Genomic DNA, 19,968 nt, shown 5'->3' on the forward strand with positions numbered 1-19,968 from the left:
TGCTCAGCATTTAGTCATGCCCCTAGGCGCAGATGTACATCCATCATCTTTTCATTTGTGGCATGACACATTCTTTTATAGATCCATTACACAAGACACTGTGACTTTGCTGCAATACCCGCCAAAGTTTCTGCAGTCTGCCACACACCCGAGTTCGATTCCTGTGCCATTTCTGACTGTTTTTCTGTCTCTTAGTCCCTCCACTTCCCATTCTTCAAGTTGCTGCGCATCCAAGTTTTGATGCTGCACCCGGTGTGAAAACCGGAGTTGCTTTGCTGAGGAAGCGATGGAGGTATCGCATTTGACACTGCTAAAGTGTTTCCACAAACACTTGGCAGGCCTTCCCCTCCCTTCCTCCTCCTCTCCTCCCTGTGCTTTGTCAGGTAATTGAGTGAAGTCTATTCTGACGAGATAAAGCAGGCACTGACACCTCCTCTACCCCCAAGCCTCTCTACCAGGTCTGGTGTGGTTCTCTGTACATGTGCGTGTCGGTGACAGGATGAATCAGATGATTAACACACCCAGATGCACACATTCGAGCCTTTGGGAGCCTGGAGTAACACTTCTCAATGACACACTTGACAGCTGCTTTCACTGTAAAGTAACGCTGAAGAGTTTTACAACTGTCACAAAGTAAGGTCAACGGTTATTAATTATGAAACCCCCTGAGAGAACCCGTGTGACTGTCACTTTTCTCGAAGGGTACACTTTAACCGTGTACTGACGCAAAAGTAAATCAATGGTCCAGCTCATAGTTTTCATTTACTAATTAAGTAAACTTATTATTTGACAACACTTTAAAAGCCTAAATTAATTCTTCGATAGCATTAAATCTGGTTTTGCTCACCATATGGTTTTCAAAGCAAAAGTTGTATGCTTTGTAATTGGCCTGAGTCTTAAAAAAGGCGCAACGAGCGGGCCAATAAATACTGATCTCTCGGATTATCACTTTGACAGTATCTCCTACAGCAATTAAAAAGAGCAGCATTTCATGAAAATATGACCTACGCTTTCTCTGCTGGGTCTCTACCCAGTCTGTTAAAGTCTGCTTGAAGTCTATTTTCTGCTGGATAAATTTAGAGTAACCACGGGTTGGCTTCACTGAAGCGCGCTGACAGGATGTTTGGCCTAGATCAACATAATTGCAACTGAGAAAATGCATGAAGATACAAGCGCCATACAGAACCTGTAGGATTAATAACTGGACGTGAATATTGATTAAGAGGTATGCATATTGCCTTTACTCTCTCAGAGAGGAATCGCAGGCAAGAGTGTGTCAGGCCAGAAAACTTCTCATTTCCACCGGCAGCGAAGAAAAAAATGACTAGAGAAGCAAGTATTTGCATTAAGTCAACTCAGGATGCCTTTTCAGCATCATACTCATTTCCCTGAAGCATTTAATGACCGTTTACAGGTAGTTCAACTTGCAAACATATCTTGGCCTTTAAACAAAAGGCAAAACAATAATTTGAATGAATTGAGGTAATTTAGCTGCAGAATGGCTAATCAGAATGTATTCTACTTGAGCGTACTAGGGGAAGCCATGTTGGAGAGGAGGCAACATGCGCGTGTTGAGGCAGGCAGTTCTCCCGCTGCGCTCGCCACTCAGCAGCTATTGGTCCTGTCAACATGCAGCCAACAAGAGCCAATCAAAACACTCCAACCACCCCAAAAGCTTCCCTTTCATAGTACAATTTGCAAATATAAATAAAGCTGGATTTGTTTGGAAGAGTTTGGATGGCAATTAAAATTCGTCGTATAACAGGAATTCGTTCTGTTCAGTAAGATTTTGCTGTGCTGCATGGAGTATTATTTTTAGAGGTCATGCTTCGAAGTGAAATATGTGGTACAGAGATGTCATGCAGCTCTTAATCGGCTTCTTTGTTGTATTTTAAGACTCTCGAACAATGAGTGCTTAATTAATTAGTGCTTGACCAAAGGCCCCTCTAAAGGGACCACCGTCTCTAGCCCATTAACCCTGACAAACACACGGTCTGCCCATCTGATTAGAATTAGGCAAGGCCAGAGAGCCTGCTGCCCAGGCCTTGTGGCAGTTCTGTGGAGATGGGAAAAGAGTGCCAGACTGGCCATTGATAGATTGGATTTGGCCCACCCTCTCATCCATCTGTACCCCAAAGATACACATGCCTTGTGGGAGCTCGAAAGAGGACGGTTCATAAAAGAAAGACATAACTCCCTTTGCAACATTTGTTTGCCTTTTTAATCATGACATGTTTACTCAGTGCTGCTGGGATTAAGAGCGAAGCAAATTCCCTCATGAAGTCGAAAGTCCAAATAATGCAAACATAAAATGTGGTTATTTATGCGAGTTGTTATGGGAAAACAACTTTAATTATGATTTTAAGTTGTAGATTGTAAATTAAGTGCTTGGGATGATCTATGACTCACTTCACTTGAACAAACACAGTTTTGCACAAATAACAGATGTTTCAGAGTTTAAGGTTGTCAAATCTTGATGTCTCTCATCAGGTGCTGCATATCCTTTAATGAATTACCATGGATTTACATTGATGTTTTTAGCAGATGCAGTTTTATCAAAGCACCTTGGGGGAAAAAAACCTCACAGATCACGTTAATTGCAAATATCAGGACAGTTAGCTGAGAATAAATGAAAAAGATCAAATCTGAGGTAATTTGATCAATTTTAATGTTGTCATTGTGAGGTATAATTGTGGTTGATAAAGTGAAGTGAGTCATGGATCATCAAATGTTGCAGAGTTACGCAGCTAATGAGAAACGATCACATATTAAGAGACAAAAGACTCCGATTTTCAGTTTGGTTGAATGTCAGAAAGTTATTCAGTAACTGTTCAAATAAGTGAAAAGATTAAAAGCCCACATGCTGTTGGGGGTAAAGTGACATGGGTATTATGAATAAGTATGTTACTTAAATGTGTCTCAAACCTCTCTTTCAAGCTTCTTTTAACACTAATGATGGTTCTCCCCATAAATAATTGTAATACATTTTTAATATAATATTTACTCTACTATTATTGTGCTCTAGAGCACGACACATGGCTCCTTCCTTTTATTCAGTAAAAAGTACACTAGTTTTGTAATTTAAGTACACATTTCTATGAAAGTGTACAGCACTGGAATATGCTGTGGTCAAGCTCAGGCACATTATTAATTACAGCATGATTATTTGCTTATTAGCTGGGTGCCATACAGGGTGGAAATAGAGAGCCCAATTTAGAACTGAGAATTAACTTACATGAGGGTGTCAACCTAATTTAATCTTTGGTTAATTTTATAGTTATTTAACTATCTTTTGATTTTGTGTAATTTAAAAAAAAAGGGAGGAATGTTTTAAAGTGCAGCAAACCAGCTAATTCCACAAAACATCAGATTTCATCAAATCCATTGTTACACGAGCTACAGAAATGTCACTAGGGCAGTCCCCTTTCAAAAGGTATGAATACTGTACGTACCTTTAAGTTACCAGTATTTAGGGGTAAATAAGATGTACTTTTTAGCTTTGTATTTGTATACAAAACAACTTTGCACTTTTTTTTCTGAGAGTATAATGTGCTGATTTCACCTTCTGGTGATTAAGGAACTGGATTTTTAGAAAACGCTAACGGGGTGAGAGTAGTGAAACTGGGGGACACAGGAAAACATATTAAATGAATGCCAATTAAAACAAATTTCCCACAAATAATGATATGTTACAAACATTTTGATTTGGGCCAGGAATAATATGAAAGTTGAAAAATAACAACATCCATTACGAAACAAAAGAAGTGAATTACTTACATTCGCATAACTGTGATAAATTAAAACTAGCGTATTATGAACTGTGTATTACAGCATATTATATGATGGGGACATGGAAATGTACTTGATCACAGATTGATGGATATAACACAGTGTTGCTCTAAGGAGAAAGACACTGTATTCGGTAAGCTGGAAGTTACATTTCGCTTTTGTGTGTGTTGTTTCCAACTTCCAGCCTCAGCTACAGTGGAGGATTTTCAGATCAGACCTCACTCTCTGTTCGTTCACTCATATCGAGCTCCAGCGTTCTGCGATCACTGTGGAGAGATGCTGTGGGGTTTAGTGAGGCAGGGGCTTAAGTGTGAAGGTACATTTCTAAACATTCCTCTTCTGTCAGCAGTAGAAACAGACCACCGTGTGATTGTTCTTTGTCACTTTCTTTGCACTAGGCTGCGGGCTGAACTACCACAAACGGTGTGCCTTTAAAATCCCAAACAACTGCAGCGGCATCCGTAAACGACGACTATCTAACGTGTCCCTCACCGGCCTGACCAACACTCGCTCTGTGTCTGCTGACCCGTCTCCCAGCACCTCTGATGAAGCTTTACTGGTGAGTTTGATGACATAATAAGATCCACAGCATGCTGCATCAAATGCTCCCTTCTTCCTCAGTTACAACATAGAATAAATGTTCAAATGTAAAATACAAATCAAATGAATCTTACAAATTGTCCTAATAATCAGATCATAGATTTGGTCCCTGTTTGTTCTAGTGCTGGATGCTTGTCCTGTGTATTAACACTACTCATTCTCCGTCTCTCTCTATCTCTCCCCACACATCCCTTCATTCCTGCCCAGTCTCCTGTGAGTCCTAGCATGGAGGTAGGCACTAACTAATTCAGCTTTAACTAACCGCCTTGTGATATTTCATCTGTCATACACCCCATTTTATGCGATATGACAAAATGTAAAAGTAAACCTTTATATAGAGTTATTTTCTTCAAGAGGTTAAGGCATTTTAACATGACACTAGAAATGTTGTGGTACACATGTTTGTTTGAAGAAAGCTGTTAATCGGCTGTTGACGGTAGAATCAAACATCTGTCAACTGCTCTCTAATCTGTTCCCTACACCTAGACAGGTTACAGCAAATGAACTGCATCTGTACTTTAGCGCTGCCTTACTGTCCACGTGGATCTACTTAAGGCCTTTGGTGAAGTGTACAACATGGCAACAGGAAGCTATTGATCAATTTCTTTCTTTAGAGCACATTGAATAGTTGATTATGCACACCTGCATGATATCAGATCTATTCACAACAGGTGGTAAGACATCTGCATCTTTGCCAATCAGCAGCACATTAAAGATCAGCTTGATGAGAAAGTTGTTGTTCTGAGTTGATGCAAATTCATCAAAGCTCAGCATATACAACAATCTCCCTCAGCATGAACCTCGTAGAGCCCTTGTGCTTTTTGTTCACCTAATCGAGGGCTGACTTCGCTCGGGTTAGTACCTGTGAGCTTGTGTGACAAATGAATGCTTTTAATTTGCTTTTTATAATAGTTGTTTAACATGTGCAAAATTTAATGACTGCCAAAAAAGCACAGCCACAGGTTTCATCCAAAAACTTTTTTTTTTAATCGAACAGCTTAGTTGTCACACACTTTACTCCAGTGAATATTTCTCAGGGTGGGTTTATTTTTGGAATATAATTTCTGTATAAATACATAAGCCTTGGCTAAAATCTATTGAACATTCAAACTTCCAAAAACCTGTTTTGTGACAACATGCCCCAGTTGTCACCTTGTCACAGTGGAACCTGCCATTAAACAACCTGTTTATTAAGCTTTTCAGCAAATATGGAAAATGATGTGCACAAACATATAGAACAATTGGTTTGACAAACAACATTGTCATTAATTACATTATCTAAATTCTTCTCAGTGTCACAGCTTGCCCCAGTTTAATACAACAGTTTACACTGACCTGATGTATTAAAAATACCAAAGTCTTGAATACACAGTTAAACCTGTAACATAGCCCTTGTGTTGTGTTGATGTTCTATGCATCACAGTACACTACATTATTTGTTTACAGCAAAAAGCACCATCAGACATCTTTCCTGGAAGAGGCCGTTCCAACTCCTATATAGGTCGGCCCATAGAGTTAGACAAGATCCTGCTGTCTAAAGTGAAGGTGCCACACACATTTGTCATTCATTCCTACACACGCCCCACCGTTTGCCAGCACTGCAAGAAGCTCCTCAAGGGCCTCTTCCGTCAGGGACTACAGTGCAAAGGTACAAGCTTATCTTCAATATTTCGAAGCCATGGTTGTAGAATGATCCTCTTGAAAATATTACGCTTTATTGTCATACAGTAATTGTTTTAGTATCTTATTGCTTCGCATAATAATGTGCCTTGTCTAAATTCCCTTCTGATCCCGATGTTTCCGTGTAGTACTGATTCTCTGCAATAAAACTGTATTAACTCATCTGAGCTGCCATTGCAGAATGATTACTAATTGCTGTGAATCATTACTTTGTCCAGAAACCATTGCAGTTTATTCACAATCCATTTAAACTAATTACACAAATTACGATAAGTACACAAATGTGTTTAATATAATATTGGCTATAATTTCTCCAGCAGATATGATGTTTTGCTATTATTATATGAATGATGTACTGTGTTAGACAGATAATGACACAGTAGGTCTTTGCTCAAAATGGAATATTAGCATACTGCACAGAATATTGATTCCTACAACAATTTTTTAAAAACAAATGAAATAGTATAACATATAATAATAGTATTTGTGTGTGCAAATATCGGCACATGTTCAGTTTTTAATTTAATGCATGCTGTAAATAAATAGGTTGCTTTCCATGAATTTTTAATCCAGCTTTGTGTAAAACATTTATTTGGCGCTATGGTTAAATAATCAGTTGCAATGAATATGCTATAAATCTTGGTTGAAATAAAGCCTTTTCACAAACTGATGTCACATATATTGTACATTTATAACACTATAACTTGTGTTATATTACCTTGGCAATAAATTACAGAAAACAAGTTAATGCTGCTGCACGAGCATTTCTAATACAATCTCTTCATATTTTTTTCCTGTTTTGCAAGGATATAAAAAGTTATCATGTTTTTGTTTTTTTTATTATTATTATTATTTATTTATTTTTTATGGGAATCAAATGGAAATGCAGTATGTAGTTTCTGTTCATCTCTGTAGAAATGATCCCAAATATGACAATGCTTCTGGGAACCCTGGAAATCTGAAAAGGGTCCTCTGCTAGTTTAATGCAAATTAAATGCATTGCATTGTGGGAGGCAGCACTTAGCACAGTGTGATATGGTTTTGTAGCTTAAATGCAGTATTCTGTGCATAAATGAAATCTGCTGCACAGTAGTACATAGTAAACACTATAAAAATAGTATGCATAGTATACTATTTTTTCAAAACAGTCTATTCTTAGAACATTAGGTGCCAATATACAGTGTATTGATGCTTGCTTTACAGGTCCTATGTTCTGATAACACCGCAACTATCAGTGTAACAGATCACAGAATTTGTTGATCCTTTTGTGTCATCTAGAACAGAGCACAAATATAAAATGACACAACAGCTGCTTTTTATATATACGATGTGTTTGGGTAAGAGAAATATATGCCATGTGCCAAGCAGTAAAGAGTGCAGTTGGCTGGGCTGTTACAAACAGCTTTAATGTTCATGTGTTCAATGTGCGAGGTCTCAGCCTGTCAGCCACCAGCACAACAGGAACTCATATGTTTATGTGCCAGATTGGTAGCAAACTCTCTCCCTCACTCCTCCCTTTAACTCTTTCTCCCTCTCTCTGTCGCTCTGTCATTCTTCTCTACTCCCTTTCCCCTCACACTGTCTCAGATTGCAAATTCAACTGCCATAAACGATGTGCACCTAAAGTGCCAAACAACTGCCTCGGAGAGGTGTCAAGAAACGGAGGCAAGTCTAACTTTAGCATCTCCATGCGATTCAGTTATCAACACTGCAATCTGACGACAAAAACAACATTTATTCGACTGAACATTAAATGCCATGTGAACATCATTCTTCATTTGTAGCATAATGTGATCAGATGAAAAAACTGGGGTAATGTTGTACGACTAAATCTGTTTGTTTATATCACTTACAACAGTTAAGCTAAAACTGATATTTTCAATAATTGATTATTTGTTATAATACCAGAGCAATAAAAATGGACTGAATTTCTGTACATTAACAGTAAGCATAAAATCTTATGCAAAGGCTAAAGAGCATAATGATATAACTGCTCTGTTATAATATTCCCTATTTATATTATAATATGATATTATTAACAGTACTTTTCTAAATGGAAATGTGAAACCGCTCAGTTTCATGTTCTGCTTTCTATGGTTGGTGGTGTTAAACTGACAGCTTTTTTAACACACATTGTACATCACGTGACTTACTTTGTCTTGGTTTGCATTCCTTTTGGCTCCAATCCTTTTTTTCTAATGGCTCTCAGATCTGTTGAGCCCCGGTGCTGAATCAGATGCGGTCATGGAGGAGGGTTGTGATGATCATGACGGGGACAGACACAGTCCACTTATCGATGACATGGAAGAGTCTCTGGTGGGAGACTCCGCTGCTCTTCTGGAAGCCGGACATGGTGAGCTTGGAGATTTCCAAGACCAAGACCCAGATGAATCCAACAGAATCATCAGGTAGCTCCTCATTACCTCTAGAAGCACTATAAACAAAACCAACAATACAAATAGTTGACATTCATCCAAAAATACATTATCGAGTGTTGCTATTATAGTAAAGTGGACATTATATAAAATAAAAAATACTTAATATTAAGGACAACACACCAAGACAGGGAAAATACCATTCATAACTGAATTTACTATTAGTTTGGCTGTGTTCTAGGTAACAATTTGAGTTAACCACATCAACTCTGGGGACCCACCGGTGGGTCCAATATTGCATATGCCTAATTCTCAAAAAATCAAAATAACAGCTGAAGTGGTTAAAACATGTTGTCGATGTTTGTCTGTTTGAGGTCAAGTACAAAATAAAAAAGGAACAAAACAGTATGAGTATTCTATTGCTATAAAATAGTTTTTGACCTGCAATTGACATGTTCTAGAAGGTTTTGACATGTCACCATGTTTGTAAGCCCTTCCACCAGCAACAACATCCCACTTATGCGGGTGGTTCAGTCTATCAAACACACCAAAAGGAAAAGCAGCAGTGTCATGAAAGAAGGCTGGCTTGTGCATTTCAACAGCAAAGACACATTGGTAAGTGCCCTGGGTTTCCATTCTAAACCTTATAAATGAATAGGTGAATTACAAAGAGATCTTTTCTGACTGTTCATGATCATCTCTTTTAACTGTTGTTGTTTTTTCCTCTCTTTTTTTTTCACACAAGCGTAAAAGGCATTACTGGCGACTTGACAGCAAGTGTATTACCCTGTTCCAGAATGACTCTGGGAGCAAATACTACAAGGTAACTTCAAGTAAAAAAAATAAAGTCTGACACTTGAAACGCGCATTAACAAATGAATCTAGGAAGTATCTAGAGGGCTTTCATCATTTCCTTTGATAATGCTGATAGTTTGTCTTGATAGGTTTCATGGATCACCGCACACATCAGATCCACACGCATGTCTCTGCAATACCATTGAGGTTTCAGCTTTCAGATAAGACCTCTTAACCTTCTCCAACAGGAAATTCCTCTATCCGAGGTGCTGTCTCTGGAACCAGCGAAAACATTCAACCTTCTGCCTGAGGGTGCCAACCCACATTGCTTTGAGATTGCCACAGCATCTCTGGTGTACTATGTGGGAGAGAACCTGGCTCGAGCCGAAGGGGGAACGCTGGGCTACGGAAGCAGCGTGCTTGTAAGCGGTGTGGGACAGGACGTGGCCCGCATGTGGGAGATGGCCATCCAGCATGCACTTATGCCTGTCATCGCCAAGGGCATATCTCACGGCGGCCATCACAGCTACCACAGTATGAACTTCATGGTGAAACATTTAGGGGCTCATGCAAAGACCCTTAGAATGTTTCTGGGGGGAAAACACAACAAATCCAGAAACACAGTGCAGTTGTAATGTTACATTGTGTACAAATATATTCAGCATTTGATAAATACCTTATTGATCATGATTCAAGTGCGTTCTATGCATATGCAGGTGTGTAGCATGAATGCAATTCGTACATACTATGTCTGGCATTACCATATCAGACATGCAATATCAAATGCACCGCAGATCTGAGAAAGTGTCCACTTTACTTTGGCCATTTTATGCCTACTGTTTCATGTTGCATATTTTCATGAATTGCTTTCGGCAAATTTTAGTAGGAAAGTATTTGGACACAGGCTTTTGTGATAAATGATATGTATATCACATCCAGATAATTTGGAGAACACATTATTAATGGCCATGTATTATATGCAATAAGAAAATGAGCACCTTGAATGTTTTTATGTTGATCAATTTGACAAAAATAAAATAATTTATAGGTATTTGCTAGGTAAAAATTGATAGCCTGAATGCACTGTAAGTCGCTTTGGATAAAAGCGTCTGCTAAAAGCATAAATGTAATTTAAATTTTAAATTTAATTTGCAAATATGTGTACTGTATGTATGTATGCATGTGTGTATGTATATATATATATATAAATATATATATATATATATGTATGTATATATAAATATATATATATATATATATGTATATATAAATATATATATATATATATATGTTATTTTAGTATTATTTATGTACTATTATGGCATTAAATCATATTTTGAATTAAACTTTATTTTAATATTTTCAGTTTTAAATGTAATTTTATTAATTTTTCAAAATACTTTTGTCATTTTTATTATTTTAGATATAATTTTAGTTCTTTAACTTCTTTTTTTTATCTATATACTTATATCTTTATGTTATATTATATGTTTTCTTTAACTCCTCAGCCACCTCAGTACAGTATTGTGCTGGTTAAATTGATAATTTGGTTTTAAAATTTTCTTTGATATGATTTTGAGAAAAGTTTGTAATGTGATATGTATTGTCATGTATTTCTTGTTCTGGTAGATTAAATTAGTAAAGGTGTAAATCTGAGGATATGGCATTCAATACAAAAGAAACATACGTTAATGAGTTTGTTTGTTTGGTTTTATACCTACAGAAGATGTCTCCATTAGCATCTCTGTATCCAACTGCCAGATCCAGGAGAATGTGGTAAGCTTTTTTTTATATTTGAGACACACATATATCTTATATTCTTTCTGCATCGTGCTTTGTATCCATGTGCAAGAGCTCAGTGTTCCCGTCGGCTTGCCTATACCTGCAACCTTGAGTTCCAGTGTGATATAAACACAATGCCTCTATTGGAGATTATTTTGATTACCTGCTCGGCCATGGGGTTGCCATGGTTACTCGAGTCTTTCTGACACAGTCCTAGTGAGATGTGGAAATAGCTCTTTAGGCTACTGGTCTGAATTCAGCCATTGTTACAGTACAAAATAAAAAAAGACTAGATCAGAAGAAATCTGATGTATCAAGCAGTGCTCCTGAGCTCTGGGAACAGCCCATTTTGGCACATACACTTACATTTTGATTCCGTTTTTTTTTTTTTTTTTTTTTACAGGATATTAGCACAGTGTATCAGATTTTCCCTGATGAAGTACTTGGCTCTGGGCAATTTGGCATTGTCTATGGAGGTAATGTACCAGTCTATTTACAGGGAGTTTTCTGACATGAGCACCCGGTGAGGTAATGTTCTGGAATCTGCGTATTAAAAGTAAAGAGAATGTGTATTTTACTGTATTTAAATATTTACATTTACTGTACTTAATATACTCAGTATTAAAATGTACTATACTTAATATTTTAATGTGTAAATAAAATTCTTTTAATATTTTGAGATTTAAATATAGTTATAAGAAATTGTATGTAGTAAAATGAGTACAGTAAATACACATTTAAATATAACCCTACACACATTAAATTAATGAAAAAATTCACACCACAATATAGATCTTCCTTTCTGATATAACGCAGGGAAACATAGGAAAACCGGCAGGGATGTTGCCATCAAGATCATAGATAAGCTGCGATTTCCCACCAAGCAGGAAAGTCAGCTGCGTAATGAAGTTGCCATTCTCCAGGTAAAAACTCAAACAAGAAACACAATACAAAAACTGCTAAATTTATTGGACAAGTATAGTTAATACACAAACACACACACACACACACACACATACACACACACACACAAGTATAAGATTATGGATTTATTGGAATTATATACATACACTGCCATTCAAAAGTTCTGAATGGCAGTGTCTCTTATGCTCATTAAGGGTGTATTTATTTGAACAAAAATAAAGGGGAAAAAACTGTAATACAGATGGATTTATATTTTAATATATTTTAAAAAATATAATTTATTCCTGTGATGCTAAGCTGAATTTTCAGCATCATTACTCGAGTTTTCAGTGTCTTATGACCCTTGAGAAATCGTTCTAATATGCTGATTTATAATCAATGTTGGAAATAGTTTTGCCGCTTAATATTTTTTTATAACCTGTGATAGGTTTTTTTTAGGATTCTTTGAACAATAAAAAGTTCAAAACAACAGCATTTATTCAAAATAGAAAGCTAATACACTACCGTTCAAAAGTCTGAAAAAATTAAGAATGAATTGAAAAGAAATTAATATTTTTATTCAGCAAGGATGTTATAAAGTAATAAAAAGGGATAGTAAAAACGAATAATGTTAGAAAAAAATATTTGTAATAAATTCTGTTTTTTTTTTTTACTTTATTTATCAATTAATCCTGAAAAAATGTGCCACAGGTTCCAAAAAATATTACAATGCTGATAATAACTAATATGCTGATTGAGTATTAAATCAGAATATTATAATGATTTCTGAAAGATCACGTGACACTGAAGACTGAAGTAATGGCTGCTGAAAATTCAGCTTTGATCACAGGAATAAATACATTTTTAAAATAGAAAACTGCTATTTTTCTGCTATTAAATTGATATAATATTTCCTAATATTGCAGTTTTTTCTCTGTATATTTGATTAAACAAATGCAGCCTTGATGAGCATGAAAGACCTCTTTAAAAAAACAAATCTTACTGATCTCAAAAATTTTAAAAGCATACTGTAGTATAAAATCATTCTAAACATATACAAATAGAAGAATAGAAATAGAATATTTATTTATTTTAGTAATAATAAATATATATTATTATTATTATTATTATTATTGGTGCATATTAAATCTATATTTGTCCATAATTTCTTTTACTTGTAAATATTACAGTATTGACATTTTTGGAATTGTTATAATTCATATAGATGTTAATTCAGATGTCACATTTGTCTTATTTAGAACCTCCACCATCCCGGCATCGTCAACCTTGAGTGCATGTTTGAGACACCAGAGCGTGTCTTTGTTGTCATGGAAAAGCTCCATGGCGACATGTTGGAGATGATACTGTCAAGTGAGAAGGGGAGGCTGCCAGAACGCATCACCAAGTTTCTTGTTACGCAGGTACGTCTCACAGGCAGTTTCGCACACTCTTGACTCCAGCATAACAATGGCAGAATCCGTACACACAATCCCATATAAATATTTAAAGCGAAAATAAATGGTAAAGCTGGACTTTTGCTTTTGCATTTTATATTTATGATGTTTTATGTTTTATATCACATTATAATAATAACAACGTTCCACTCTTTTCCTAGATTCTCATCGCTCTCCGCCACCTTCACTTCAAAAACATTGTTCACTGTGACCTCAAACCTGAGAATGTTTTGTTAGCCTCCGCTGACTCTTTTCCACAAGTGAGTAAAATCCGAACGGAACGAGAAGTAACAACAAAAGAAAGGAAATATCTGAATGAAGTGAGGCCACACCGAAATTAACATAAATGGATCTGTTTTTGTAAATGTGCAAGAATAAAAGATGGTAATTATAGCGTTTGAGGCACAGGGTTGTGTGTGTCTCTACATTCTAATGAAAGATTTCTAAATTACCCTCCCATTGTTTCTTCTGTCTGCTGCACGAGCTTGTCTCTGGAAGCTCTCAAGCAGAAAGATGACTCACTGTTTGAGCGCAGGCAAACATTTTTGGAAGAATACTAAACAAATCACTGTGTGTCATTTACAAATATTTGGCAAAGGTGGAAGCAGAACTAGAGCTGTCAATGTCTGAGCTCGATTCTTGTGTCCTCAGGTGCTTGTTTCTGTGCGCAAATGTTTCAAAGGTGGAAAGTGTAGATCAGCAGGAGATACACTGTAACCACATCCAACTGGGTGATAATTTCACTTGACTTTCGTTCAGACTGTGACAACTGATCATTACGGCGTCTGTGGTGTTAAAAGCTAGCGCGAGAACAAAAGGATGTTATTTTTTTGGTCTTTTGTGCATTTCATTCCTAGTCGAGTAAAATAGCCAATTCCTCCTAGTGTCTGCTTATTGTGAAGCTCATTATTCGGCGGTTTGTCTTGCAGGTGAAGCTGTGTGATTTTGGTTTTGCACGTATTATTGGTGAGAAGTCTTTTAGGCGTTCGGTGGTGGGCACCCCGGCGTACCTTGCCCCGGAGGTGCTTCGGAACAAGGGCTACAACCGTTCGCTAGACATGTGGTCAGTGGGTGTCATCGTCTATGTCAGTCTCAGTGGAACCTTCCCATTTAATGAGGATGAAGACATTCATGACCAAATCCAGAACGCTGCTTTCATGTACCCGCCAAACCCCTGGAAAACAGTCACCCCAGAGGGTAAGTTTTGGGGAGGATGGATAGCATGTGCCACAACCTTCAATGAATATGGAATGGAGAAGGTAAAGTTGTGTTTCAAGGTATTGCTCACTCTGAAAATGAAAATTCCTTCATTATTCAGTCAACCTCATGCCATTCAAAACCTGTATAAGTTTCTGATTTTCTGTGGAAGCTTCTCAGTGTTTTTTGTCCAAGCAAGTCATTAGGGTCCAATGTAAGGGTCGGCCGATATGCATTCTTCAAGGCCGTTGCCAATACTTGTCTTTCAAGTAGACAGATCACCGATATTTTGAACCGATATATATGTCTGGTGTAAAAACTGGTGTAAAATTAAGAATAACAAGGGCTTTCTTTAAATACCTTTAAAGATTTTATCTGCAAATTGGTTTTGAAAATAGTCGATATTGATAACCAAAAAAAATAAGCTTAATATCGGTACCGATAATTGGTTGACCCCTTGACTTTAATTATAATAGACAAGAAAATTTGAAACCTTTTCAAATATATCATCTTTTGTTTTCCACAGAAGAATCAAATACATGTTTTGCTGAAGTAATAAATATTTGTTTTTAAGGCAAACTATCCCTTTAACAACAAAACATTTTGTCTCCAATCAGATTTTGTAGTAAATACACTGAAAAGGTTGTGAAATACTGAAATAATGATTTAAACCAGAAGTCAGAAGCTGTATTAACCTCTCTAAGCTGGAAACTGTGTTAATACTCAAAATGTAAGCGTTAATCCAGAAACAGAGCTATTTTGCAAATCTAACCTTGCATGGCCAGCTGTATGTGAATAACCTTATTAGACTAGTTATTACGAATTAACTTCCATTAGCTAATGTACAATGATGACCTCATTGCACAAGAAATGCTATTTCTAGCCAGCCTGCTACTGATATGCACCTAGTTATGTGACGTTAAACTCTATTTTGAAGTCATACTTCAGCTTGATGTTCCTACTGAAGCTCTAATTATCACCGCCCTGTGACTGTACACATAGGTGACCTCAGCTCACCCAAATCATTTCTGCATAGCTTACGGTTCATGATCTAGGAAGATACGGTCAGTGTTAATTCAAACTTGAGGCTTGAATTGAGGTCTACGATAGGTAATATTTACCTTTAAGTCATATGCAATCTGTATGACTGGAACTGACCTCATCTCATTAACTTAACCAGATTTTTGATGCCCTCACCTTTGACCCTGTTTATTCACTAATGCCCTCCTTCTTCCTCATTAAAATAGCAAGAGAACTGGAGACCACACTTTACTTACTTAAGAACACAGGCAATTGGAACAAATTATTCACATAGATTTTTATTTATTTATATAGTTTGGTTTGTATCAAGTATGGCCATTTTAATAATTACTTTGTTTTTAAAACTCTTTTAATTGAATTTGTTCCTGTTTACTGTGAAGTGAAAATATTTAAGTGCCATAACAAAGAGTATCTGCTTCCTAAAACAAGTTGCAAAACATATTAAGAAATTTGAGAACAAATTAATTTATATTAGTTTTTTTTATTGCAATGCATTTAAATGCATTTGCAATGGTAAATACACAGAATTTATATTTTGGGATTTTCTCTGTAAAAGTATTTTTCATTATAATGTAATAATAAATACTTGAAAAAATTTTGACAAAATGTAAAATGTTTTTCCAAATTATTATTATTAAAAAAAAGTGTAGTGCAGTAATATTAAATGACTACCCGTCTACGAAGCTAATGGTAAACTGTGTAGATGTGTGAGAGAGAGAGGTGAAAGAGAAGGAAAGGGAAAAGAAAAGATGAAGAGAAGAGAGGGCACAGGTTAAGAAAAGAGATTGGTGAGAGCGTGCTCAATTTTTGTTACGACCCATTCATGTGGATAATGCCAAACGATCCCTTAGACTAAAGCACAGAGGCCTCAAGATTAAGAAACTTTGGAGTGTCTCTGAAATTTGTGACCCCTGAAATAATGTTAACATGATGTTGGTTTTGCTCATTATCCCATTGGACACAAAATTCTTCAGGTTTTCCACCACAGGCTGATCACTGACAACCTGTTTTGTTGTTACAGCAATTGACCTCATTAATAACCTGCTGCAAGTCAAAATGAGGAAGCGCTACAGCGTGGACAAGTCTCTCAGCCATCCCTGGTTACAGGTTAGAAGATAATGACGTTTATATGCCCTGCATAAAAAAAGGCTATGATATGCACACAAAAAACTTTGTTTGCCCCCAGTCATATTAGGCAACTGAAACAGGGGCACAATTACCCTCCATGTCTGTGTAAGAGAATATTAACGTCTTAACAAGGCGAGAATAACCCTTCAATGCCAATGACTGGTCATCTTAATTTATGATTTCTTACATGCAGAGACATAGCAGAGACATCACACATTATTTTAGGAAACGTGCAAAAGATGTTTAGAATTTTTATGACAATAACATAACTAGAAAAATATTTTACTGCAGTTCATGTGCTGTAATTTTTTCTTCATGGTACATCTTTGCTTTCACCCATTTATCTTGTCGCAATAATTTCTTTCATTTCTACTCTATTTTTACACTTTTAAATTAACCTTTGAAAAACAAAGAAACAAACAACAGAGAACTGGATGTAATGTTTTCAGACACTTAAAGCCATGTTAATAGCAAATGAAAGTTTATTCTATTTTTCTTCAGTCAGACTTCAAAGTGTTCTAGGACTTCAGTACATCTTTATATGCAATATCCTAATTACTTCTATTGTCTTTGAACCATGATTAAAGAGTACTGTTGAATGTACTAACAAGCATTTATGCTCAAATAAAATATACTGATAATGTCATTTATGTTGAAACTTCTATTTAAATATATCTGTAATTACACATTTGTAAAATTATTAAAACATGGAAAAAATAGTCAGGAAAATGTCCAGCAGTCTGAAAGTATAGACAGATAGAAAGTGTTTTATTTATTTATGTAACAATGTGGAACGTTTTTGATCTCTAAAGTTATATCTTTATGACAGGACTACCAGATGTGGCTGGACCTGCGGACTTTGGAGTGCAAAATGCTGGAGCGATATATCACCCACGAAAGCGATGATTTGCGCTGGGAGCATTTTGCAGAACAAAATGGCCTTCAGTACCCAGCCCACTTAATCAACCCTCATGCCGATGTCCGTGAAGAGGCGGAGTCTGATGATTTTGTGATGGGCATGCTCAGCGACAGAGTCAGTGTTCTGTAAATTGCTGCCTGGCCCTTTAAGGGCACAACGAAGGAACTCAAGCCAACTGTATACTATAACATCACCACTTTAGCCAACTGTAAATGCCTTGACAAATCCTAACAAAAGTGTTGCACAATTTCATTTAACAGTACACTACAGATCAAGCACAAATTTCATTATACACACAGTGCCTAAGCCACAAAAGCCAATCTAGCCATACACAGAAATACAATCATACCCAAATATACTGTATGAAACATTTTTTCTAACAAAACTGCACTTAAACTACTATGAACAAACATAACTTACAGGCTCCTTTTGTTCTTAAGGACTTCGGAGCATAGTCTTAGAATAAAATTATGTATTAGTATTGTTATTTTTGCCATTACATTGTTGAAAACAGTGTATCAGCAGTATTTGTTTAACTCACAAAAGAAGTCATAATATATAAGAAACATGTTATAAAATTAACTTAAAAAGTCTTTTATTAACTAAATTATTCTGCTAAGAAATACCACCACAAAGGTTTTGTGGTGACCTGTTCAATTGATGATTACTTGAAAAAATGTATAGTGGAGAGCATTTATAGCTTTTGTGGTTTTGTGATGTTGTGCTCATGAATGTAGCGTGTGTGTTTCTCTGTGTGTGTGGTACTTTGGCGGTTGGTTATGTTAGTAATCTGTGCAAGTGTAAGACAGCAAAACAACACTGCCTGTGGACTGGAAAGGTTTTTTTTTTTTGCTTTTGCTTTCTTCAGAGATGTTGGAATAATAAAGTACAGCTGGTTGTGTAAACATAAAGTATTATGTGCTTATAAAAAGATTTTCAGTGTGTGTTTTCAGTGTTCTCTTTAAGTGATGGTAAGAAGTGTAACACTGATATCAGCAATTCTGTCCAAACGGTTGATTAAATGTTAACAAAATATTTCTTTAGTTACATACTAATTATGGGCTGGAATGCAAGTCACAGAATGGCAGTTTGGAAGATACGAGCCCAAAGGTGTGTGATAAAGTCATAGTGCTTGAAAAAGATCATATACTGTGGGCTAGTGTTTTTGGCAGACTGCTGCTTCATTGCCAAATCGAGAAGGTGTTATCTGCTGTCTGGCCTCAGGAAGAGTGCTTCCTCATCGACAGATGGCGCTGTATGCTTGTGCAGCATTAAAGCCTGAAAGTTGGTACGGTGGGACACCACAAATGTTTCTTAATACAACATTTTACAGACGGCTACAGAAACAGATTGGCAGACAAAATTAATACGACCAAAATCAAGTAATGTAATGGATTTGGCTTATTTACCAAATATGAGTAGGCTATTAGTATGGGAAGTTGTAGGCTAATCCGTAAGGACATTTTGAGTGTTTAAAAAAAGAATAAAGTTGTGTTAGAATTCTTCGTGATTGAAAACGAGGCTGTGAAGGAAATATACGCCGTGGGCTATAGTGTGTTTTGTATATGGACCTATTTTAGTGCCATGATTTTCCACAACAAGTTACACATGTTTCTTTTCTGTCAAAAACATTCTAGTAGGCCTATTATTACAACACCTAATGATTGACAGCACAGCTAAAAATATAAGCTATAACATTTTATAAAAAAAAAGAAATAGGCCCAGGCATTAAAAAATATGTCCTATCTTTTTTTTTAAGTCCCCGTATTATCACTTAAATCTCATACGAAGTGTACAAATTAACTGTATTATTTTATTAGCCTAATTCATTCATTCACTTCGTTTGTTTTAAATACTGTTTGTTTTAAACAGAGATTCTTACTTATTGCGTATTTTGCACGCCATTATAGTAGCCTAACCTAGGCTATATGTCGTTAAACATTTTTTCTAATTTCTATTATTTTTTCATTCCTACTTTTACACATTGATATAGGCTGTATTTTCTATTGGCTACATACAGGCTATCCAGCTCGTCTCCAAACGTATTTTGTCAGGAAAACGCAAAATGCGTTTTTCTTCAATTTCTCTAACTTTTGCCCGTTTAAATAGAAAACGTTCCATTCTAAAACAGCAGTCGGTCTTTATGAATCATTTACACAACGCCATCGGCCTATTCCTGGACAAGAGATGACGAGCTCAGACTGAAAGAAAGGGAAGAATCTTACAGATGGGCTGTCTATCGAGTTACGCAGGATTTGAGTCTGTTTTTTCTCTCTCTCATCCAAACTCCTCCCCACAATAGATG

At 36.3% G+C, this 19,968-nt stretch overlaps 1 protein-coding gene and 1 long non-coding RNA gene across 3 annotated transcripts in view; one reads left to right on the top strand and one right to left on the bottom strand.

The window, feature by feature from the left end:
- The window catches only part of LOC132112806 (serine/threonine-protein kinase D1-like), a 38,667-nt gene extending 20,109 nt beyond the window's left edge, over positions 1 to 18,558 (top strand). The window contains exons 1-18 of one of the 2 annotated variants that reach the window (XM_059520480.1): positions 62 to 383; positions 3,974 to 4,105; positions 4,188 to 4,348; positions 4,597 to 4,620; positions 5,836 to 6,037; positions 7,657 to 7,734; positions 8,279 to 8,477; positions 8,936 to 9,059; positions 9,190 to 9,267; positions 9,488 to 9,773; positions 10,963 to 11,015; positions 11,425 to 11,497; positions 11,838 to 11,944; positions 13,184 to 13,345; positions 13,540 to 13,638; positions 14,308 to 14,575; positions 16,638 to 16,723; positions 17,574 to 18,558. In XM_059520480.1, the coding sequence (XP_059376463.1) occupies positions 287 to 383; positions 3,974 to 4,105; positions 4,188 to 4,348; positions 4,597 to 4,620; positions 5,836 to 6,037; positions 7,657 to 7,734; positions 8,279 to 8,477; positions 8,936 to 9,059; positions 9,190 to 9,267; positions 9,488 to 9,773; positions 10,963 to 11,015; positions 11,425 to 11,497; positions 11,838 to 11,944; positions 13,184 to 13,345; positions 13,540 to 13,638; positions 14,308 to 14,575; positions 16,638 to 16,723; positions 17,574 to 17,792 (2,448 nt within the window). In that variant the 5' untranslated portion in view covers positions 62 to 286 and the 3' untranslated portion in view covers positions 17,793 to 18,558. Of the gene's footprint in view, positions 1 to 61; positions 384 to 3,973; positions 4,106 to 4,187; positions 4,349 to 4,596; positions 4,621 to 5,835; positions 6,038 to 7,656; positions 7,735 to 8,278; positions 8,478 to 8,935; positions 9,060 to 9,189; positions 9,268 to 9,487; positions 9,774 to 10,962; positions 11,016 to 11,424; positions 11,498 to 11,837; positions 11,945 to 13,183; positions 13,346 to 13,539; positions 13,639 to 14,307; positions 14,576 to 16,637; positions 16,724 to 17,573 lie in introns of those variants that run through there. The other variant, XM_059520479.1, reaches the window with a different exon arrangement.
- Positions 8,373 to 19,968, bottom strand: part of LOC132112807 (uncharacterized) — a 34,067-nt gene continuing 22,471 nt past the window's right edge. Inside the window, exon 3 of the long non-coding RNA XR_009425046.1 lies at positions 8,373 to 8,503. This is a non-coding gene — a long non-coding RNA (uncharacterized LOC132112807). The remainder of the gene's footprint in view (positions 8,504 to 19,968) is intronic.

The sequence above is a fragment of the Carassius carassius genome, chromosome 32 (assembly GCF_963082965.1).
Source record: "Carassius carassius chromosome 32, fCarCar2.1, whole genome shotgun sequence".
NCBI classification, from domain to species: domain Eukaryota; kingdom Metazoa; phylum Chordata; class Actinopteri; order Cypriniformes; family Cyprinidae; genus Carassius; species Carassius carassius.